The sequence below is a fragment of the Zootoca vivipara genome, chromosome 4 (assembly GCF_963506605.1).
Source record: "Zootoca vivipara chromosome 4, rZooViv1.1, whole genome shotgun sequence".
NCBI lineage: Eukaryota > Metazoa > Chordata > Lepidosauria > Squamata > Lacertidae > Zootoca > Zootoca vivipara.
Window position 1 is genome coordinate 99,831,429 of NC_083279.1, and position 24,791 is coordinate 99,856,219.

A 24,791-nucleotide genomic window follows, 5' to 3' on the forward strand; every position below is an offset into this window, starting at 1 on the left:
GACGAGATGGTTGGACAGTGTTCTTAAAGCTACGAACATGAGTCTGACCAAACTCTCGAGGCAGTGGAAGACAGGAGTGCCTGGCGTGCTCTGGTCCACGGGGTCATGACGAGTCAGACACGACAAAACAACAACAACAACAAATTTACAAACATAACATCCCAGAGATGAAGGGTTTTCTAGCTCCCTCAGGCCTTAATCTTTCCATTCATTATAGTTCCTTTTTGTAATCTAATCCTATGGCTGCATGTGGAGGAGTGGAGACACGAACCCGGTTCCCCAGATTATGAGTCTACCGCTCTACCGCTCTTAACCACTACACCACACAGGGAGAAGGGGACGACAGAGGACGAGATGGTTGGACAGTGTTCTTAAAGCTACGAACATGAGTCTGACCAAACTCTCGAGGCAGTGGAAGACAGGAGTGCCTGGCGTGCTCTGGTCCACGGGGTCCTGACGAGTCAGACACGACAAAACAACAACAACAACAAATTTACAAACATAACATCCCAGAGATGAAGGGTTTTCTAGCTCCCTCAGGCCTTAATCTTTCCATTGATTATAGTTCCTTTTTGTAATCTAACCTTATGGATTTGTATTTTATGGCATGAATTCTCTGTTCTCTGTTCACACTATATTGTTCTGTCCCTTTAAATGGCTTTTAGCCCTTTATGTATTTAACACAGAGAAATTTACACTTTGTATCAGCTTCAGCCGACCTTGAAGATTGTATGTAATGCTCGAGCTTTTTAGCCAGTGCTTAACTCTCTTATATTGTTCCCATTGGTGAGTATAAGGAATTGACTGTATAAAATTTTTACATTGTTATATGTAGTAATTGATTGAATGTATGGTATTTTATCATTGAAGAAAGAGATTGTTCCTTTGAGGAAACTGGAGGTTCAACAGTGAAATGGGAGGATTTTCAGCTGGCAATCCATCAGGATAGAGAAGGACAGTCGAGGAATATTGCTGGAAACAGAATACCATTGAATACCAACTATATACTTACCCAGAACATTTATGATCCCCAAGTGAACTACTGAATTATAGACTGATAGAGATTAGTAGTGTTTATGCACCATTGAATATATGCGTCAGGCCATTGCATTTGCACATATATTTTGCAAATATTCTTTACACTGTTGCCATAATATATTTATATATTTTCCACTGTTTATTGTCACGGCTTTTTGCTTTGTGTTTTTATTTAAATTTTCCGTGATTGTCGGTTTGCTATTTACCTCCTCTTCCCAGGCTTCTCCCTCTCCCCCCTACTGATCACCCATCCTTCTTCTACCTCCACTTCTCTTCCTGGTTCCCCGGCTGCATCCTCCCACTATTCCTCTGTGCCCAACCAGTCCATGACATTGCTCCATCTCTCGGCCTCTGTCCCCACAAGGCAGCTTCCCCTGACCTGATCTGGTTCCACAGCCGCTGCTTCCCTTCTGCCCCCATGAAAAGACGGATCAGGAGCTCTTGCCGGCATCATTCCGTCACCTGCAAGAGAGAAAAGGTAATCAGGATGCCGGGAGTGGCTGCTTCTCTCACAGGTGGAACAGGGCATCTCTAACTACAGATAGGCCTTTGAGAAAGCATTACCTGCTGAGAGCATTTGTACGTTTGTGCCCATTTCATATGTTTGTTGTGCAGAAATGCATCTCCCCTCCTCTGGCCCCTTGTTCCCAACTGTCACCCACAAAACAAGATGAAAAGAACCCTCAGATGAGTTGGAAAAGCAACAGAATGAGACCAAACAGAGAAAAACCACCTTCCTCCTTACCCAGTAGTCTCTCTATGGTGTCCAACAGAGGCCTCTCTGCCTCACAGGAATCCAGGTCCATTTCTGCAAAATGATCCTTTCCCTGAAAAAGAAACAAGGATTCAAAACAGAGAATGGGGAGAAATATTTAAAAGAGAATGTCAAAGACTTGAAGGGTGTGAGATCTCATTCTATGGATGCTTTCCCAGAAAACGGATCGGCCATCAGTAGACCATTATGGGATGTTCTCTGTCCTGTTTGGAGCCCCTTGGGAGTATCCAGAGGAAAGTCTCTCTCACCTGCTTTCTCTCCTCTGCCTGACTCAGGAGGAAACCTTCGGCCAGGGCCACCGCCTGGGAACTGGTCTCCGCTCCGCATTCCCTCACCCAGCTCTCCATCTCCGGGGGAAGGACAGCCAGGAACTGCTCCAAGATCACCAGGTCCAGCATCTCAGCTTTCGTGTGCCTTTCTGGCTTCAGCCACTGGTGGCAAAAGTGGTAGAGTCGGCTGCAAACCTCTCGGGGTCCTTTGGCCTCCTGGCAGCATAACTGCCTCAACTGCTGGCTCTGCACCTCTGAGCGGAGGGCGTCCTCCTCACCCAGGATCTTCTGCACTGGTTTTTCCCAAAATTCCCCACTGCTCCCAGTTTGGATGGCATGGCCTCTTCCTGCTTCAGTGCTAGCTGAATCTCGCTCATCCATCTGTGCTTTCAGGAAGCCTCTAAGAGATCGGAAGAAACCCTGTCCGTCTTAACGAGAAGCTCTAGCAAATCCTACAAAGCAAATACATTGTTCTGTTACAGAATGTGTAGGGTGGGGGGGATTGTTCCCTGAGCCAAGCATGGATGAGTCTTGCTTGGAACCAGGGCTGGACTGCACCACATCCCAGAACATGAGCTCTCTTTTTGAAAAGAAAGAGGAGGAGGAAGAGGAGAAGAAGAAATAAGTCTCTAGCCTTCTAGCAATGCAAAATGTGGAGGCAACTGAAGGGATTTCTGGAAGATTAATCAACCTGGTTTCTTCTGCCTTCCAGTCAATGCATGAAGTCAGAATCGACTAACAAGGGAATCATTTGTATCTTGTGAAAAATGCTTTCCCCCCCCCCCCAGCTTCTGTCTCCTTTTCTTGCACTTGGACTCTCTGCCGCCTTCAAGACAGACTCCTGGGGTGGGGTCCCTTTTTCTTTTCTCTGAGGGCCAGGTATGCATCTGGCCAACCCCTGATAGCCAAGTGGGTGGGGCCCAACACATCTCCATTGAAGCTTAGGGTGAAGGGCATGAAAGTTATTATTCTATTAGATATCTTAACACACACACAGCCATTGATGCCAAGGTCCCTGGAGGCTCAGTGAGTAGCAGCGCCCATTTCCGGCTCGGCTGGTTTTCCAGCAACCATCCCTTTGGGACAGAGAGGATGTGGTCCTGGGATGCCATGCTCTGGGTGCGAGGGGATTGCTGCAGTGGCCTCCGTGTGGAGCTGCCCTTGGGGACGACTGGGAAACTGGTCCGCAATGCAGCAGCCAGATTATGGGCTGGGATCCCTCTCTTCATTCCTGGCCTTTCTCTCCCATCTTTTCTCCCTCCCTCCTCCTAGTGGGTATTTTAACGGGGGGGGGGGTGCTAGTCCACCTCCTCGTCCAGGTTTGGAAAACCATTTGCACATGTTCCCTCTGTTGTGCAATGACGCTGAGCGACGTCACACAGAGTTAAAGTTTGGGATCCTCTGATCTCCAGGAAGGAGAGCCTTGCAGACTTCGCCCCCCTCCCTGGCAGGACTCTCTCCTCCCTGCAGCCCTGGGACACCCCCCCCCCCGTCTCCCCACTGCACCCTCTGGGGAGAGAGAGAGAGAGAGAGGAGACTCACCCGACCATCCCAGGAGTGAAGGGACAGCGATGCAGCCCTTGCAGGAGAGACACCAAAGCAGGAAAGGAGGACGAGGGAGGGAGGGGCCTTGGCTCTGGAGGACCTGGGCCCCCCTTGCTTCCTGTCCTCTCTAGGAAGACAGCTCGCTTCCCTGTAACCCTTGCAAAGCCGAGTAACCCCCCCCCCCGCTTCTTGCAGGAAAGGACTGGGGAGGGAGGGGCCTTGGCTCTGGAGGACCTGCCCCCCCCGTTTCCTGTCCTCTCTAGGAAGGCAGCTCTTTTGTTGTTGAGTCGTTTAGTCGTGTCCGACTAAGTTAGCCATACAGACATACACAGGGGGAACTCTGTTTCTGTCCAGGTGATGAATTTCTGTTGGAAAGGGTGGTTGTGGGGTGTGTGTGTGTCTGTGTCTCTCTGTGTGTGTGTCTGTGTGTTTTAAGGGAAGGTTAAACATGATAGCCATGTTCAAATATATGAAAGGATGTCATATAGAGGAGGGAGAAAAGTTGTTTTCTGCTGCTCCAGAGAAGCGGACACGGAGCAATGGATTCAAACTACAAGAAAGAAGATTCCACCTAAACGTTAGGAAGAACTTCCTGACAGTAAGAGCTGTTCGGCAGTGGAATTTGCTGCCAAGGAGTGTGGTGGAGTCTCCTTCTTTGGAGGTCTAAGCGGAGGCTTGACAGGCATATGTCAAGAATGCTTTGATGGTGTTTCCTGCTTGGCAGGGGGTTGGACTGGATGGCCCTTGTGGTCTCTTCCAACTCTAGGATTCTATGATTCTAAATAGCAAAGACAAAAGCGGCAAACTTAATCTGTTCCAGAAGTCCGTTTGACTTCCGAAATGTTCGAAAAGTGCAGCTTCTGATTGGAGCATCGGATGTTCAGCTTCCGAAAACGTTTGAAAACAGGAACACTTCCTTCCGTGTTTTCGGCATTTGAGAACCAAAGTACCACTGTATTAAAACTATTGAGTGCCATACTAGAAAACACTGTCAAATCAGATTTTCAAACACTCTTCCAGGCTGGCCTCAGCTTATTAGGGGGCTCTCAATGAGAAGAACAGATGAGACACGGCTTGCCTACGATCTCTGAATCCGTGCCTGCAATGAGCAGAGACGGGAGGAGAAGGACTCACTTCACACTGGGTTACAAGCCCTGCACTGGTCCCATGCTCCAACGACATGCGAGGAGCAGCATTCTCATGGCATGTATGCTGAGGTTACTCAACAGTCATTGACAAGGAAAGTGCCCCTTGAAAAGCAAGGAAACTGCCGTGATATAACCATTGCATTATCAGCTATCAGCACAGTCCAACTTTAAACACTGTTCCATGTGTCAGTTATCTAAAACTCCCAGTTACTCTTTAGTTGTTGTTGTTTAGTCGCTCAGTCGTGTCCGACTCTTCGTGACCCCATGGACCATAGCACGCCAGGCACTCCTGTCTTGCACTGCCTCCCGCAGTTTGATCAAACTCATGTTCGTAGCTTCGAGAACACTGTCCAACCATCTCATCCTCTGTCGTCACCTTCTTCTAGTGCCCTCAATCTTTCCCAGCATCAGGGTCTTTTCCAGGGAGTCTTCTCTTCTCATGAGGTGGCCAAAGTATTGGAGCCTCAGCTTCACAATCTGTCCTTCCAGTGAGCACTCAGGGCTGATTTCCTTCAGAATGGATAGGTTTGATCTTCTTGCAGTCCATGGGACTCTCAAGAGTCTCCTCCAGCACCATAATTCAAAAGCATCAATTCTTCGGCGATCAGCCTTCTTTATGGTCCAGCTCTCACTTCCATACATCACTACTGGGAAAACCATAGCTTTAACTATACGGACCTTTGTAGGCAAGGTGATGTCTCTGCTTTTTAAGATGCTGTCTAGGTTTGTCATTGCTTTTCTCCCAAGAAGCAGGCGTCTTTTAATTTCGTGACTGCTGTCACCATCTGCAGTGATCAAGGAGCCCAAGAAAGTAAAATCTCTCACTGCCTCCATTTCTTCCCCTTCTATTTGCCAGGAGGTGATGGGACCAGTGGCCATGATCTTGGTTTTTTTGATGTTGAGCTTCAGACCATATTTTGCGCTCTCCTCTTTCACCCTCATTAAAAGGTTCTTTAATTCCTCCTCACTTTCTGCCATCAAGGTTGTGTCATCTGCATATCTGAGGTTGTTGATATTTTTTCCAGCAATCTTAATTCCGGCTTGGGATTCATCTAGTCCAGCCTTTCGCATGATGAATTCTGCATATAAGTTAAATAAGCAGGCAGCTCAGTTCCCTTTAACCCTTGCAAAGCAGAGTCCACCCAACTCAGGCCTCTCTCACTTGGCAGAACCTCTGCTTTTTATTATTTTTTATGGATTTAGGGGTGCAGTTGTCCCCCCTTGCTACGCCGATGCCCAGATATCCTTTTGGGGGTGAGGCTCTTGGCTGGACTTTGAGCTTCTTAAATTATTAAACTTTCCCCATGTGCTTTGTTGTGATGTGGGGTTTGTGATTTCAGCTGGAGACAGTTCTCTAGTAACACTTCTTTATTCAAGCAAACAAGACTGAGCTCTGAGGAGAGGAAAGCTACATTTATAGGGACGGGGGACTAGCTAGAAAGGGATACATTTTGGAGGGAACATGTCTACTAACAAATATCAAAATCATAATCCCATAAACTGTTTAGTGTTAATGACTTGTATTAATTTTATATAAATCCATATTCAGATCGACTTCCACTCATCATCCTCCCGGGCTAATAAATTCACTTCTTTTTGGACTTTCTTTTAATTATCACCTTGGGATCTCTACGGAATATTTGACAGAAATCCAAGTCTTTTAAAATAATCTCCGAATTTTTCCCAATTATATTTGAGCTTTTGAATACTACCCCCTCTGATAGAATTTGTTAATTTGGCCAATTCTATATAATGAATCACCTTTTCTTGCCATTCCCTAATACTGGGGATTTCTTGTTTTTTTCCAATACTTGGCGACTAATATTCTTGCCGCTGCCGTTGCATAGAGGAAAACCTTTTCATCCTGTTTGCTTTTGTCTTCCTCTACCATTCCTAATAGAAAGGACTCCGGGGTTTTTTTTTGATATTATATTTAAATATTTTTTCAATTCCTCTAATACTTCATTCCAAAAGTGTTTTATTTTATCGCAATACCACCATATATAAGGGACCCAGGTGGCGCTGTGGTTAAACCACTGAGCCTAGGGCTTGCTGATCAGAAGGTCGGCGGTTCGAATCCCTGTGACGGGGTGAGCTCCCGTTGCTTGGTCCCAGCTCCTGCCAACCTAGCAGTTCGAAAGCACGTCAAATGCAAGTAGATAAATAGGAACCGCTACAGCGGGAAGGTAAACGGCGTTTCCAAGTGCTGCTCTGGTTTGCCAGAAGTGGCTTTGTCATGCTGGCCACATGACCTGGAAGCTATACGCCGGCTCCCTCGGCCAATAATGCGAGATGAGCGCGCAACCCCAGAGTCGGTCACGACTGGACCTAATGGTCAGGGGTCCCTTTACCTTTACCTTTACCACCATATATGTCGGAAGTTCCCCACTTCCTTCTGGCATCTCCAACAGCAATTGTCTCTGGTTTTATACATTTTATGAATTTTTACTGGCGTCAGATACCACCTATAAAACATCTTGATCAAGAACATGTGAAAAGGATCTAGGAGTCTTGGTAGACCACAAACTTGACATGAGTCAACAGTGTGATGCAGCAGCTAAAAAAGCCAATGCAATTCTGGGCTGCATCAATAGGAGTATAGCATCTAGATCAAGGGAAGTAATAGTACCACTGTATTCTGCTCTGGTCAGACCTCACCTGGAGTACTGTGTCCAGTTCTGGGCACCACACTTCAAGAAGGATACTGACAAGCTGGAACGTGTCCAGAAGAGGGCAACCAAAATGGTCAAAGGCCTGGAAACGATGCCTTATGAGGAACGGTTTAGGGAGCTGGGTATGTTTAGCCTGGAGAAGAGAAGGTTAAGGGGTGATATGATAGCCATGTTCAAATATATGAAAGGATGTCATATGGAGGAGGGTGAAATGTTGTTTACTGCTGCTCCAGAGAAGCGGACACGGAGCAATGGATTCAAGCTACAAGAAAGAAGATTCCACCTAAACATTAGGAAGAACTTCCTGACAGTAAGAGCTGTTCGACAGTGGAATTTGCTGCCAAGAAGTGTGGTGGAGTCTCCTTTGGAGGTCTTTAAGCGGAGGCTTGACAGCCATATGTCAAGAATGCTTTGATGGTGTTTCCTGCTTGGCAGGGGGTTGGACTGGATGGCCCTTGTGGTCTCTTCCAACTCTATGATTCTAAGTTTTCTCTAATTCCTTCTGACGCAGTAAACCTCCATGATGTATTCCATAGTCTTTCCCATTTTTCCGCTTGTATAGGTTTTCCCAGATCCATTGCCCATTTTGTCATAGTCTTTAATGAAGATTTTTTTTAAAAAAGGATTTAGGAATGAACCTTCCTTATTAGAAATGAATTTATTGCAGAATAATTGGAACATTATTTCTAAAATGTATAACACATTGCTAGAATGGGAGGTTAAAGATGAAGTGGTGAAGGAGACAAATACAGCAGCTTAAATGAACCAATAGTAGCTGTACCTTCTGGAACCAAAAGGCAGTTACTTTAGCCTAATGCAAATACAGACAATAGTAATACAGATATAAAATCCTTTATATCTAAGAAACAGCTTATTCATTGTTTATTGTATTACAGTTGTGCCTCGCAAGACGAATTTAATTCATTCCAGGAGTCAATTCGTCCTACGAAAAATTCGTCTTGTGAGTCGCGGTTTCCCATAGGAATGCATTGAAACATCACCAATGCTCCTCCTCCACGCATTGACTTCTGGCTCCTCCAATGCACTGCGCCTCCTTTCATGGGAGATCCAACATCAGCAGGCCAACAAAAATGGAGAGCATTTGAAGGTCCACCCCCCCCCCGACACACACCCAAACTGGAGATATCCAGTCACGCTCATGAGTAAGATAACCCCTTTCATATTCCCCTCCGCCCCATCTTTGGCCAGGGAATTGGAGGAGCCAGAAGTTGGGAGGTTGCTTCTGACATCAAATCTCTTGTCTCCAGCATAGGAGGAGTTGATCCGATTTGTCCTAGGGGCCCTTCGGATTGCATGCCAAGTGCCTTAAATTATTACTCAAATCATCATTCTAAAAATATTACGTGTTAAGAGTTTCAGCCTACTGAATTTTAAGGTATATCTTTTTTTCTACTTGAGAAAATAGGGTATCAGCAATACAGTATACTACGAATAATAATAAGTCTGGTGCACATTGATTCCAGATTGTCTCTTAAAGGAATCGATTGTTGGTCTGGTGCAGAAGTTATTTAGCTTGCTCCTCTAGGTGGGAGTGATCGTGCTCTTCTGGAGTTTATTGTTCAGCAGAAAGGAGCAACCAAGCATACTAAGACTCAAATCCTAGACTTTAAGAAAGCTGACTTCAGAAAACTTAGGGAAACGCTGGGTGAGATCCCATGTTAAAAGGGAGATATTAAAAGCACAACTTCAGGCAATACCAATGAGACGGAAACATGGAAGGTGCCTAAAGAAGCCAGGGTGGCTATCTAAAGAACTTTTAACTGAATTAAGATTTAAAAGGGATATGTACAAAAAATGGAAAAGGGGGGAAATCACAAGAGAGGAATTCAAACATATAGCCAGCACATGTAGAGACAAAGTAAGAAAAGCTAAAGCACAGAATGAACTCAGGCTCGCCAGAGAGGTTAAAAGCAACAAAAAGGGCTTTTATGGGTATGTCCGTAGCAAAAGGAAGAACAAGGAAAGAGTGGGGTCACTTAGAGGAGAAGATGGTGAAATGCAAAAAGGGGACAGAGAAAGGGCTGAACTCCTCAATGCCTTCTTTGCCTCAGTCTTCTCCAAAAAAGAAAACAATGCCCGACCTGAAGAATATGGAGCAGATGATTCAGCAGGTGAAACACAGCCCAGAATAAGTAAGGAGGTAGTACAAGAATCCTTGGCTAGTTTAGATGTATTCAAGTCTCCAGGGCCAGATGAACTACATCCAAGAGTATTAAAAGAACTGGCAGAGGTGATTTCAGAACCACTGGGAATAATCTTTGAAAATTCCTGGAGAACAGGCGAAGTTCCAGCAGACTGGAGGAGGGCAAATGTTGTCCCTATTTTCAAAAAGGGGGAAAGAGAGGACCCAAACAATTACCGCCCAGTCAGCCTGACATCAATACCAGGAAAGATTCTAGAGCAGATCATTAAGCAAACGGTCTGTGAGCACCTAGAAAGAAACGCTGTGATCACTAAAAGTCAGCATGGGTTTCTGAAAAATAAGTCATGTCAGACTAATCTGATCTCATTTTTTGACAGAATTACAAGCCTGGTAGATGAAGGGAACGCTGTGGATGTCGCCTATCTTGATTTCAGCAAGGCCTTTGACAAGGTGCCCCATGATATTCTTGGAAAGAAGCTGTTAAAATGTGGGCTAGACAATGCTACCATTCAGTGGATTTGTAACTGGCTTACTGACCGAACCCAAAGGGTGCTCATCAATGGCTCCTCCTCATCCTGGAGAGTAGTGACTAGTGGGGTGCCACAGGGTTCTGTCTTGAGCCCAGTCTTATTCAACATCTTTATCAATGACTTGGATGATGGGCTTGAGGGCATCCTGAGCAAGTTTGCCAGCGACACCAAATTGGGAGGGGTGGCTAATACCCCAGAGGACAGGATCACACTTCAAAATGACCTTAACAGATTAGACAACTGGGCCAAAGCAAACAAGATGAATTTTAACAAGGAGAAATGTAAAATACTACACTTGGGCAAAAAAAATGAAAGGCACAAATACAGGATGGGTGACACCTGGATTGATTTTTTTTAAATAATATTTTTATTAGTATTTTCAGAAAAATAACAATACATAAGAAAAAAGAAAAATTAGAAAATTAGCATAAAAAAAGAAAAAGAAAAACATATTGTCAGAGGCGCTGATGTGGCTACTCTAGAGTAACGACTCCTCGCAGCATAGTCTTTTTAGACTTTTATTAAGTGCTGATTATTTACAGTGGTCAGAACGATCTATATACATGCTTACGGTGAGGTGTCAGAACCTCCGAATGGAGATTGGCGCGTTTTCTTCCAGCAAAGAAGCTTTGGGAGACCCAACCTCTTCCCCCTACGTTTGCGTCGCAATTCCGGAGTTGGGGGAATTGGCCTTCCCCCCGTGCTCACACCTTCCTGTCCCACCTGGGGCATGGGCTCCGCAACCTTGCCTGAGCCTCGGACACCACTTCCTGAGAGCTCTCCCTGCTCTCCCCAGCGCTTGGGGATGGGCTGGAACTTAAGATGGGAGGGACTTCCCTGTATCCCTTGTCTCTCACATCCACCCCCCTCCCAGGCTCCCCTTCCCCCCTCCCTAGGGGCTCTCTGCTTGCTGGGGACGAGTGAAACCCCAAAAAGTCCGTGGTGTCAGAGTCTGTGGGTGTAAAAATTTCCCCCCAATCCGGCGATCTTTCCCCCTCCCCCTGAGAAGACGGGAATCCCAAAAAGTCTGTGGCGTCAGAGCTGGTGGGAGTAAAAATGTGCTGCCAGTCCTCTCCTGCCTCTGACGTAGTCGACCTCGGTGAAACCCACACCTCTTCTTCCGTATCCTCAAATTCCGCTTCCCATCTCCATGGGGAGCTGCTTCCTGCGATCCCTTCCTCCCGCCCCTCCCCCTCTCTTTCCATGTGCCAGGGCTTGGGCCTGTGGGGGAAAAGGGCGTGGAACTCTTCCACTAAAAATTCCTCTTGTACTTCCGTGGCAGGTATCCACTCATTGTGGGACGGCGGAGTGTCCTCCCATGCCATGAGGTACTCATGCCATGAGGTACTCGCTGTCCCTGAACCTGGTGCTTTCTCTGTACGGCGACAGCAGCGATCTATGAAACACTGGGTGCACCCTCATGTCCTCTGGCAGTGCCAGCCTGAAGGCTACCGGATTGACCTGTTGCGTGACCGTGAAGGGGCCCAGCCTCCTGGGCGCCAACTTCTTGCATCACCCTCTGGTAGGAAGGCCTTCAGAGGACAACCAAACCATGTCCCCCACCCTGATGACCTCCCCCGGTCGTCTGTGGCGATCTGCCCCCTTCTTGTACGCTTCCTTGGCCCTCTCCAAGTGCTCCCGGAGTTGTTGGTGCACCGTCTCCAGTTCCTCCGCCCAATCTTCTGCCTGCGGGCCCTCCTCTTCCTCCTCCCCCTCCCTCTCTGGGAAAGATCTGAGGTCGCGCCCGTAGTTGGCCTTAAAGGGTGACACCCCTGTGGAGACGTGCACCGCATTGTTGTAGGCAAATTCTGCCAGTGGCAGGCGATCCACCCAGTCCGTTTGCCTCTGGCTGACGTAGCATCTCAGGTACTGCTGCAGAATGGCGTTGACCCTCTCCGCCTGTCCATTGGTCTGCGGGTGCCGAGCCGTCGACAAGCTGACCTCCACCTGCAGGAGGTTCATGAGCCGCCGCCAGAACCTGGAAACAAATTGGCGGCCTCGGTCCGAAATAACCCTTAAGGGTAACCCATGCAGTCTGAATACGTGGTCAACGAACAGTTTGGCCGTCTCTTCTGCAGAGACCGCCCTGGCACACGGTATAAAGTGGCACATTTTGGACATGAGGTCCACCACCACCAACACTGCTGTCTTGCCCCTGGAAGAAGGCAGGTCTGTGACTAAGTCCATGGACACTACTTCCCACGGCCTGTGTGGTGTGGCTAATGGCTCCAGCAACCCTGCTGGTGCTGCTCTGACTACCTTTGCTCGCTGGCAGGTGTCAGCCCCTTACATAGTCCTGAACATCCTCCCGCACCCCTGGCCACCAGAAGTGTCTCATGACTAAGTGAGTGGTTTTGTCCCTTCCAAAATGACCCGCTGTTGGGTTGTCGTGCATCTGCTTGAGGACCTTACCTCTGAGCTGTGTGGTGGGCAGGTACAGGGCTCCCCTGTAAAAAAGCAACCCCCTCCTTTCCTCAAAGTCTTTTGCCTGCTCCCTCCCCCCTCGCAGATCTCTGAAGATGCGGGTGGCGAACTCATCTGCTGCCGTCAGTGCTGTGAGTTCTGCCTCGCTCACCACTGCTGCTCCGCAGGACCATGCCGATGGGGGGAAAATGTGCCTGGGTGCTGGTGGCAACTCCTCCTCCATGTACTCTGGTTTGCGGGAGAGGGCATCCGCCCTGACATTCTGCTCCCCCGGTATGTAGTGGATGGAGAAGTTGAAGTGCGAGAAGAACTCTGCCCACCGTATCTGCCGCTGGTTGAGCACCCTGGCTGTTCTCCAGAACTCCAGGTTCTTGTGGTCCGTGCACACCTGAATGGGGTGCTTGGCGCCCACCAGGAAGTGTCTCCAGTGTTTAAACGCAGAATGGATCGCGAGAAGCTCCTTATCAAACACCGTGTAGTTGCGCTCTGGCTGGGTCAGCTTTCTGGAGAAAAAGGCACAGGGTCTCCACTCTCTGTTGGCATCCAGTTGCAGTAAAATGGCTCCCACCGTGCGGTCTGAAGCGTCAGTTTCGATGCGCAGTGGCGCGTGCTGTACCACATGGAACAGGTTCTGGTCTGAGGCGAACACCCTCTTGAGGCTTTCGAACGCTGCCTGCGCCTCCTGTGTCCACCTGAACTTCTGCTTGCCTCTCAGGCAGTCAGTGATGGGAGCCGTAACTCGAGAGAAGTTCTTGATGAACTTCCTGTAGAAGTTGGCCAAGCCTAGTAGGCGTTGGGCATCTTTGCGCGTCCTGGGGCTGTGCCAGTCCAGGATGGCCTGCACCTTGTCCTTATCCATCGCTAGCCCCTTGTCTGACAGCTTGTAGCCCAGGAAGTCCACCTCCTTGGTGTGAAACTTGCACTTCTCCAGCTTCACATACAGGTGGTGCTCCTTCAGGCGCTGCAACACCTCCCTGACATCCTTCACATGCTGCACTGGGTCCTGGGAGTATATAAGGATGTCATCTAGGAAGACCAAGCAGTTCTTGAAGAGGAGGGACCCCAGGACGTGGTGCATGAAGGCCTGGAAGCATGCTGAGCCCCCTTGCAAACCGAAGGGCATCACCAGGTATTCAAACGATCCCAGAGGCGTGAACATCGTGGTCTTCCACTCATCGCCTTCCCTGATCCTGATTAAGTTGTACGCTCCCCTTAGATCGAGCTTGGTGAAGATCTTGCCCCTGCGCACTGCTGTCAACAGATCGTCCACTCTGGGCATTGGAAACGCCACTGGTTCTGTCATGCTGTTCAGGCGTCTAAAATCCACCACCAGACGGCGCTGTTGCGTGTCTTTCTTGTCCACCCAGAAGACCGGGCTGCCCCCTGCTGCCTTGCTTTCTCTGATGAACCCCCGCTTGAGGTTATTGTCGATGAACTCCCTCAGATCCTCCAGTTCCTGGTCTGACATGGAGTACAGCTTGGCTGGGGGTAGCGTTGCCCCCGGTATCAGGTTTATCTGACAATCAAAGGACCTGTGCGGTGGCAGGTGGTCGGATTCCGCTTCGCTGAAGACCTCCTGTAGGTCCCAGTACTGTTTGGGAATCGCCTCTCCCCCCTTAACGTGCATGGTGGCCACCGTGGCTATCGGTGGCCCCTCCCCTGGTTGGCGCTGCATGCAATGTTCCAGACAAAAGTCAGACCCAAATGTAATGCATCTCTGGTGCCAGCTTATGGATGGGTCGTGGCGTGCTAGCCAGCTCATTCCTAGCACTATGGGGGGGTCTGAGATGGTGGTGACGTTGAAAGCCAGTGTCTCTGAGTGCCTTCCTACTGTCATTCTCATGGGGGGGGTCTGGTTGGTGATGGCCCCTCCCAGTAACTCCCTGCCGTCAATGGTGGAGACGTGCAGGGGAAAGTCCAGCTGCAGCAGTTGGATCTGGTGTGCTTCCGCAAAATTTCTTGAAAAAAAATTGGCAGACGCCCCCAAGTCGATTAACGCTAAAACTGTCAGTGGGTACCCATTAGGGAGTGTCAGAGTCACTTCTAGAACCACCCCTGCTCTGGGGGGTGTGGGCTGGCGCTGCCCCTCTGTGGAAGGGAGGGAGGGAGGGGGCTGGTTTCTGTCGATTGCGCCTGGCTGCTGCCCCTTGTCTCCTGCAGCCTGGCTGTCTCGTTTCCCTGCTGTTGCGTTGAGTCTGTGGGGGCGGGCATAACAGTTCCCGCCCTTCCCTGCCATTCCCGGCGATGCGGACAATTCCTGACGAGGTGACTGGGGGAGTGGCACAAAAAGCAGTTTCCTCCCCTCCCCTCTTTGCGTTTCTGTGGTGCCGGGGTTTGAAAAGCCCGCGCGCGCGCTCCTCCGATCTTCATTGGTTCCGACTCTGGGCTAGGTCTGGGCGGGGCTTGGGGTGGGCCCTGGGGTGGGATTTGGTGATGAGGTCTGTCCTGGGAGCGTGGGAACCAAGGTTTTGCTGCGCGCGTCGTTTGTTTGTCATTCCATCTGGATTCCTGTCTCACCCCCACCGCTAGCGCAGCTTTGCTCAACTCATCCATAGTCCGCGGTTTTGGACCTCTCGCCAGCTCATCCTTAACGTCTGGGTGCAAGCCCAGATAGAAAGCTGATTTCACTGGATCACTGTGCAGATCCCACCCCAGTTTGTGCACCAGCATGGTGAATCTCGCCCAGTAGTCTCTAACTGTTAATTTTCCTTGTGTTAAGTTATGAAGCTCTTCTTTTGTGGCTTCCATTTCACTGTCACTAGCGTACATTATTTTTAAAGCTTCTAAAAATAGTTTTACGTTCTTCATGCAATCATTTTCTTGCGCGATGAGCGGTCTGACCCATTCGCGGGCGGCCCCCGTCAAATGCTCTATAATAAAGGAGACTCTGTGTGCGTCATCTGGGAATTCCGCTGCATGCAGTTCCAGCGCATAGTTTATTTCCGTCTCAAATCCTAGGTACTCCCTAGGGTCGCCGCTAAACTTGGTGACTAGGGTCTGTCCCCTTCTCATTTGGACTAGCTGTGGCTGGGGCGCCCCCCCCCCACCTCTCGCGTCCCTTTCCTCATCCAACTTTTTCTGCAGGTCCAATACCATCACCCTTAGCTGCTTCTCAGTCTCCTCTTTCGTCCTCACCTGCTCCACCAGCTTGTTCAGCTCCTCCCGCGTCCCGCGCGCTTCCTCCTGAGCGGCATGTAATTGCTGCTGGGCCTGCGCTGTCAGGTTCCGTATCTCCTGCTTCACCGCTTCGGCCTCCAGCCTCCAACGCTCAGCCTCTTGCGCGCTCATCGCGGCACTCCAAAGTAGCCAAAAAAGATTCGGAGGTTGCTGTCAGAGGCGCTGATGTGGCTACTCTAGAGTAACGACTCCTCACAGCATAGTCTTTTTAGACTTTTATTAAGTGCTGATTATTTACAGTGGTCAGAACGATCTATATACATGCTTACAGTGAGGTGTCAGAACCTCCGAATGGAGATTGGCGCATTTTCTTCCAGCAAAGAAGCTTTGGGAGACCCAACCTCTTCCCCCTACGTTTGCGTCGCAATTCCGGAGTTGGGGGAATTGGCCTTCCCCCCGTGCTCACACCTTCCTGTCCCACCTGGGGCATGGGCTCCGCAACCTTGCCTGAGCCTCGGACACCACTTCCTGACTCTCCGCTGGAGGCAGAGCTCTCCCTGCTCTCCCCAGCGCTTGGGGATGGGCTGGAACTTAAGATGGGAGGGACTTCCCTGTATCCCTTGTCCCTCACACATATGTAATAATAATTCTCATAACATCTCACATGATTTAATGGGACCTCCTCGGGCTTCCCTCCCTGTGGTTCTTTAACACATTTATAGTTAGCAAATTATAAATCATTTTCATCACCTTACCTAACCTTACTTTTTAGCTTTCATATCACATATTTCTAAATTCCACAGTTTATTTGCATCTTAATTTCTGATCTAATATGTTACTTTAGCATATTTTTTTAAATACAGTTTAAAATCTTTCCATTCTTCTTCCATCGCTTCCTCTCCCTGGTTGCGGATTCATCTCAGCCAGTTCCATAAACTCCATCATCTTCATCTGCCAGTCATCAATCGTTGGTAGTGTTTGTAGTTTCCAGTTCTTAGCAATCAAAAGTCTCGCTGCCGTCGTAGCATACATAAAAAATGATACATTCTTCTTTGGAATCTCCTTCCCTACAATGCCCACTAGAAATGCTTCTGGTTTCTTAACAAATGTGTTTTTCAACACTTTCTTGAGTTCATTATAAATCTTATTCCAGAAGTCATTCACTAGTGGACATGTCCACCACATGTGGTAAAATGAGCCTACTTCTTTCTTACATCTCCAACATTTGTTATCATGGTTATGGTATATCTTTGCTAGTTTTACTGGTGTAAGATACCATCTATACATCATCTTCATTAAATTTTCCTTTAATAAACTACACACAGTAAACTTAATATTCTCATGCCACAATTTCTCACATTCCTCAATCATAATATTATGACCAACATCCTTTGCCCACAAAATCATAACATTATTTGTTTGTTCATCTTTCGTATGCCACTCAAGCAACAATTTATACATTCTGGAAAGTATTTTCGTCTTAGGTTCTAACAATTCTGTTTCCAACTTTGACCTCTCTGATTGAAAACCAAGTAATCTATCCATTTTGAAAACATCATTTATCTGGTGATATTGGAGCCAATCATCTAGTTTACATTTCAAATCCTCATAAGTCTTTAACTTAAATTGGTCTCCTTCTTCAATCAACAAATCTCTATATTTCAGCCAAATGGTTTCCATGTTTACTCTTTTACGGACCTTGGCCTCTAATGGTGATATCCATTTAGGTGTTTTTCTTTCTAACAAATCTTTGTACCTGGACCAAACACTATACAGTGATTTTCTAATTATATGAGTTTTAAAGCCTCTGTGGGCCTTTACTTTATCATACCATGAATATGCATGCCAACCATAAACATTATCGTAACCTTCTAAATCCAAAATGTCTGTATTTTCCAACAAAAACCAGTCCTTCATCCAGCAAAAGGTAGCTGCTTCGTAATAAATCTTTAAAGAGCTGTTCGGCTGTGGAATTTGCTACCAAGGAGTGTGGTGGAGTCTCCTTCTTTGGAGGTCTTTAAGCAGAGGCTTGACAGGCATATGCCAAGAATGCTTTGATGGTGTTTCCTGCTTGGCAGGGGGTTGGACTGGATGGCCCTTGTGGTCTCTTCCAACTCTATGATTCTATGATTCTATGACTGCTTCTTCTGTCCTATTTCACCTGGGGATTCTCTACTGGCAGGGGGATGCCTGGGAATGGAGTGGGGGGAGGGGTAGGATGTTAAAGGAAAGAATGAATATAATGAAATGGATTAATTAATTAGGATAAATGAAATTGCTAAAGAGGATTGTAAATTGAAAATCAGTAAGGGGGGAAGGGGAAGTCCTTAAGACAATGATTAGAAAAATTGATGTTTAAAAATTAAAATTTGTATTGTTTGTTTTTGGTTAGATTTTTTTGTTGCTATGTGATATACCGTATATGCTGGCGTATAAGGCGACTGGGCGTATAAGACGACCCCTTACTTTTCAAGTTAAAATATAGAATTTGGGATGTACTCCAGCCCTTTTTTGGCGGGGAGGGGAGGGGAGGCTGTCTTCTCCAGCACTCAAGTCTGCAGCCGGGAAAATGGTGGTTTGTTTGTTTGTTTGCTTGCTTAGCTATTGAGAGGGGGAAAGAAGCCAGCGAAAGGAGAGATAGAGAAGCAGAGACATCGATCAAAAGGAGGGAGGGGGAGAGGGAGAGGGAGGCAGAGACATCGAGCAAAAGAAACCATAGAGAGGATAGCGATAGAGGGGCAGAGACATCGGAGGCTCACACAGCCAGCGAAAGACGCTGAGCAGCAGTGAAAGAGAGAGCGGAGAGAGAGACAACGAGGCTGGCTCAGTGAGCAAAAGGGGAATAGAAGCCAGGGAGGGGGAGAGGGAGGCAGAGACATCGAGCAAAAGGGGGGAAAGAAACCATAGAGAGGATAGCGATAGAGGGGCAGAGACATCGGAGGCTCACACAGCCAGCGAAAGACGCTGAGCAGCAGTGAAAGAGAGAGCGGAGAGAGCGAGAGACGGAGAGATCCCTTTGCTTTGCGCTGACAAAAAGAGAAGAGGCAGCAGCTTGACACCAATGAAATACACAAAACTGTATCTCTGCGCTGATCCAGGTCACAAAGCCATGAGGGAGCCATTCTCCCTGGCGGGGAGCAGCCCCCTCCCGAGCGCGCTTCTTTGCGTTCATATGGTCACTGCATACAGTGGGGATGCGGCCGTTTTTGAGCTCCCCCCACCGTATGCGGTGACTGCAGATTCTTGGACCCGGCGTATAAGACGGGCCCCCAACTTTTGAAAAAAATTTCCTGGGTTCAAAAGCCGTCTAATACGCCAGTATATACGGTATTGTATGTTTTTTTATGTTATTTTAAAAAAGAAAGTGGGTGCTAGAGTCTGAAAATTAATATGGTATAACTTAATAGCCACAAGGTAACCCGAACTGTAGTAGGAATCATAGGATAAATGAATAGATATAGTGAACAACACAACAATAATGAATAGTACAGTAGGTAAAAGAAGATCGGACACGGATAGAGGAAAAGTTGAAGGAGGGGAGGGGGAAAGGTTTTTTTCTTTAGGTTTGTTTGAATATATTGAATATATATTGTTTGTTTTCAACTGTTGGCTTTTTCCTCTTGTTTTGTAACACTTAGATGTTTTTTTGGGGGGGGAGTTGGCGCCTATTCCCTACACTTACAGGTCTCAGGATGGTTACAACATAGAAACACAACATAAAAACACAAAACACCACATTTTAAAAGGGCATTAGATGTCAATCAGCCAAAGGCCTGGTTAAAAAGGTGCTCATTTTCCTGGCTCCTAAAGCTGTATAATGGTTTTTCCGACCTTGATATGGATTCATTGATGGTAGCTGTGACTGAAGCTCTTTCCACAGTCGAAGCACTGATAGGGTTTCTCCCCTTTATGAATTATTTGATGGGAAGTGAGAGAGGAGCTCTGACTTAAGCTCTTTCCACATTCGAAGCACTGATATGGTTTCTCCCCTGTATGAATTCTTTCATGGGAAGTGAGACTGTGGCTGTGACTGAAGTTCTTTCCACATTCCACACACTGATAGGGTTTCTCCCCTGTATGAATTCTTTGATAGGAAGTGAGGAAGTCCTTCTTCCTGAAGCTCTTTCCACATTCCACTCACTGATATGGTTTCTCCCCTGTATGATTTGATGGGAAGTGAGACTGTCCTTCCTACTGAAGCTCTTTCCACATTCCAAACACTGATAGGGTTTCTCCCCTGTATGAATTCTTTGATGGGAAGTGAGACTGTCCTTCCTACTGAAGCTCTTTCCACATTCCACACACTGATAGGATTTCTCCCCTTTATGAATTATTTGATGGGAAGTGAGAGAGGAGCTAAAAGTGAAGCTCTTTCCACATTCCACACACTGATAGGGTTTCACCCCTGTATGAATTCTTTGATGGGAAGTGAGACGGTGGCTGTGACTGAAGCTCTTTCCACACTCCACACACTGATAGGGTTTCTCCCCTGTATGAATTCTTTGATGGGAAGTGAGAGTTGAGCTTGTACTGAAGCTCTTTCCGCATTCCACACACTGATAGGGTTTCTCTCCTGTATGAATTCTTTGATGGCAAGTGAGAGAGGAGCTTGTACTGAAGCTCTTTCCGCATTCCACACACTGATAGGGTTTCTCCCCTGTATGAATTCTTTGATGGGAAGTGAGACTGGGGTTGTGACTGAAGCTCTTTCCACATTCCCTGCATTGATAGGGTTTCTCCCCTGTATGAATTCTTTGATGGGAAGTGAGACTGTTGCTGTGACTAAATCTCTTTCCGCATTCAAAGCACTGATATGGTTTCTCCCCTGTATGAATTCTTTGATGGGAAGTGAGTTTGGAGCTCTGACTGAAGCTCTTTCCACATTCAAAGCACTGATAGGGTTTCTCCCCTGTATGAATTCTTTGATGGGAAGTGAGAGAGGAGCTCTGACTGAAGCTCTTTCCACATTCAATACACTGATATGGTTTCTCCCCTGTATGAATTCTTTGATGGGAAGTGAGAGAGGAGCTCTGACTGAAGCTCTTTCCACATTCCACACACTGATAGTGTTTCTTTCCAATGATATTTTGTTGATGGGAAGTTGAATGGGAGCGCTCACTGCAGCTTTCTCCACACTCCAAATTGTTATGTTGCTTCTCCTCTATGGGGATTTTATTGTGGTCACCCTTGTTCTTGATTTCCAATTCATCACAATCTGCAATGAAAACAAAAAGGGATTAGAGCCTCAGGAACAAATGGAGAAGAACTGAAGGGACTTGGGTGTGTGTTCATTCTCTGTGTTGTTTGTCATTAACCAATATATTTATTATTAGATTCTGATGAGTTGTTTAATGTTGCTTTGTTTGATATACAGTAGTCAAAATTGTGGAAGCCTTTTGGAAAAAAGTGTATTTCAGACGTTTGATGGCTCATAACACCACTTCTTTTAGAGTAATATAAAATTATATATCAATGGAAAGATAATTGAATCAAGAATGCAATTCAAGAAAGTTTGTTCAATTACCTATAGTCTATCAAACATTATAGCCAAATAACGAGAAAAAGGAAGCGCAACTTGCTTAGGTTGACTTTTGTCAGTGTGTTACGTGATTGCCATCAAGTTGTTTGGTTTTTTGTATTCTTTCCTTTAGTGAGGTTATAAAAGATAATAAAATTATAGAAATGGCAAGAAGAGTTTTTTTAATTTTTAATAATAGTAACGATAAAAGCAAACAAACAAAAATTCACCAAATACCAATCACCCCCCATCACCTTCCACCCTCCCCCACAAACTTCCCTCCTTTATTTACCCGACTTCTGTTTTCACTTCAGCTTCAATTTTATTAATATAATCAATCACTTACATATATTCTCTGCATGCATTCTCTTTCCTGTATTCCTCTGTCACTCTTATCTTATATCTCCACTCTTTATCTTTTATATCCCTTCATATCTTTTTATTCTAAGCATGTGAGCATGCCCTCTTTTAGATATTTTTTATGTATTCATCATAACTTTCCCATTCGCTTCTTAATTTTTGTTTCGGTTGATTTCTCAAGGCTACTGTCAGCTTGGCCATTAATAAATACTCACTAAGCTTGTTTATCCACTCTTCTTTTGTTGGTATTTTGGATGTCTTCCAATATGTAGCTATTAGAACCCTGGCTGCTGTGCACGCATACAAGAACACTGTCTTATTCTTTTGGGGGATCTCTTCACTTAATAAACCTAATAGGTAGATCTCTGGTTTTTGCTTTATCGATTTTTTCATCATATTCTTTAATTCTTCATGAATCATTATCCAAAACTTTTTTATTTCTTGACACGTCCACCACATATGTATAAATGTGCCAGGTTCCCCATTGCATCTCCAGCATAAATTATTTTTTAATTTATATACTTTGGCCATCTTTACATGTGTTAAATACCACCTATGATACATTTTGATAAAATTTTCTTTTATATTATAAGAAGCCGTGAATCTTATATCCTGCTTCCACAATTTCTCCCATTGGTCAATTTGTATTGTCTGACCGAGATCCTGGGAAATGGCAAGAAGAGTTGACTGGCCACCTAGAAAGTGAAGTAAAATAGTACTATTATGTGAACAAGGCTACTTGCATTACACCGACCGTGAAACACCCAGATAGTGTGATGATCTGGGGCTGTATGGCAGCAAAAGGTGTGGGCAGAATTTGTGTCCTTAATGGGAATGTAAATACCCCAAAATGCTTGAATGAAATACTTGAGCCCAAATTGAAGCGTTCCGCAGGTGATCTTTTCCCAGACATTGAAGCATTTATTTATATTTATTTGTTTTCTATTTCAACAGGATTCAGCTCCATGTCATGTTGCTGCTGTGTGCAAAAGGTGCTTTCAAGATAATCCTATTCCACTGCTGGAATGGACTGGGAATAGCCCAAATTTTAACACAGTTGGAAATCTATGGAACCGACTAAAGAAACTTGTTAGAAGCAACCCAGCAATAAAGCCCAATTAAGGGAGGCAACTATTCCGTCTTGGTTTCACATTATTACAGCTGCAGAACTAAAAACTTGGTTCACTTCATGGGAAGGTGTTGTAAGACCGTAATTAAAGATAAATGTTACCAATGTTATCAAAGGTTTCACATTTTTTCTTTATGACTGCTGTCCTAATAAATACTCATTCATAAAATTTTTGCATTGCATTCTTCATTAAATTATATTTCAATTGATACATAATTTTACGGTATTACTCCACACATAAGTGGTGTTATGAGCCATCAAACCTCATAAATACACAAAAGGTTTCCACAATTTTGGCCGCTAGTATAAGTTGTTCATTTTAAAGTTAATGTTCTTTTTAAATGGGATCAGATCATTATTATTTATGTTCCATGTTTATATATGTGTTGGAAGCTGCCCAGAGAGGCTGAGGCAACCCAGCCAGATGTGGAGGGTATTAAAAAAAATATTATTATTATAAAGTAGTACCTCGATTTAAGAACAGTCTTGTTTGGGGAAAGATTAAGTTGGTAAACCGAGGTACCACTGTATTACTCTCATCATCATCATCATCACTGCTACAACTACCTGAGATTCAATAAGCCTAGCTCTTCTCTGGGATGGATTTTGTTTGGCCCAGTCATGGCTTCCCCTCCATCTCCAATGTCACTCGTCTCTTTGGTCAACCCAAGACTGACAGGAGCAAAATCAAAAATAGAAAACCTGAAGCTACTTATATTTCCTAACAATTCTGAAGCTGACATTGAAGATGGCCTGGGCAGTTCAGAGCAGCCCAATTGTGGTAGAAAAAGGAATAATTTGAGGAAGATTGTTCAAAGAAAAAACTGTTTATTATGGAGGTGTTAGGTTCCCAGGTGTTATGGGGGCGCTGTTGAACTCTATGAAAATATAGGAGGTTGGTCACATAGAGGTATTTTGTTGAATTTCCAGGCAATTATGACGATCCCATAGGGAGCCTTACCAAGAGAGGCCACGATCCCACGATTCTCCTCCATGGCGTCCTTATGCAGAGCTCTCTGGTCAGGATCCAGCAATGCCCACTCCTCGTCCGTGAAACGAACAGCGACGTCTTCAAAGCACACTGGACCCTGAAAGAAAAAGGGAAATGTCCTCCTCTGACATCATCTGCTACACAACACTCTGTTGTTTCCTTCCTGGAGAGGAGGAATAATGGGGGGGGGCAATCTAGAAATAAAATAAGCCTATTTTGGATGGTATTTTGGGCTCTCCTGGCTCTGAGAGACAAGCCGGGAGGGTGGCTTCTGGCAACAGTTGCGGGAGCCAGCGGTGGCTCCTGCTTCTCTTGACACACCTCAACCTCTCGACCTCCCTCCTCCCCCTCACCTCCTTCCTCTTCTGCCTCTGAATCTGGACTGCATTCTGCCACAGAGTCTCCCAGCTCACTAAGGCCTGTTAGCCCTTCAGCTTCTGACACCTCCTCTTCCCAAGCTTCTGCTTCTTTCCCCTCTGACCACCCATCCTTCTTCTACCTCCATTCCTGGGGCACTGAGTAATCTTCCCTTCCTGGTTCCCTGGCTGCATCCTCCCACCATTCCTCTGTGCCCAACCAGTCCATGACATTGCTCCATCTCTCGGCCTCTGTCCCCACAAGGCAGCTTCCGCTGACCTGATCTGGTTCCACAGCCGCTGCTTCCCTTCTGCCCCCATGAAAAGACGGATCAGGAGGTCTTGCCGGCATCATTCTGTCACCTGCAAGAGAAAAAAAGGTAATAAGGACACCAGGAGTGCCTGCTTCTCTCACAGGTGAAACAGGGCATCTCTAACTACAGATGGGCCTTTGAGAAATCCTTACCTGCTGAGAGCATTTGGACGTTCGTGCCCATTTCATATGTTTGTTGTGCAGACAGAAATACATCTTCCCTCCTCTGGACCCTTGTTCCCAACTGTCTCCCCCCAAAAGAAGGTGAAAAGGACCCTCAGATGAGTTGGAAAACCAACAGAATGTGACCAAATGGAGAAAAACCACCTTCCTCCTTACCCAGCTGCCTTTCTCTGGTGTCCAACGGAGGCCTCTCTGCCTCACAGGAATCCAGGTCCATTTCTGCAAAATGATCCTTTACCTGAAAAAGAAACAAGGATTC

The 24,791-nt window shown here is 46.4% G+C and overlaps 2 protein-coding genes across 2 annotated transcripts in view; both read right to left on the minus strand.

The window, feature by feature from the left end:
- The window catches only part of LOC132592085 (zinc finger protein 208-like), a 154,027-nt gene that overhangs the window by 15,561 nt on the left and 113,675 nt on the right, over positions 1 to 24,791 (minus strand). The window contains 5 exon segments of the mRNA XM_060274181.1: positions 19,546 to 19,773; positions 19,854 to 20,897; positions 23,651 to 23,777; positions 24,317 to 24,399; positions 24,689 to 24,770. Coding sequence (XP_060130164.1) covers positions 19,546 to 19,773; positions 19,854 to 20,897; positions 23,651 to 23,777; positions 24,317 to 24,399; positions 24,689 to 24,770 — 1,564 coding nt within the window.
- LOC132592078 (zinc finger and SCAN domain-containing protein 16-like) lies at positions 1,860 to 3,763 on the minus strand. Its single transcript, XM_060274172.1, has 2 exons — positions 3,625 to 3,763; positions 1,860 to 2,534 (listed from the first exon to the last, which is right to left on the minus strand). Exon 2 carries the CDS (start codon positions 2,461 to 2,463, stop codon positions 1,987 to 1,989), a length of 477 nt encoding a protein of 158 aa, XP_060130155.1. The 5' UTR covers positions 2,464 to 2,534; positions 3,625 to 3,763; the 3' UTR covers positions 1,860 to 1,986.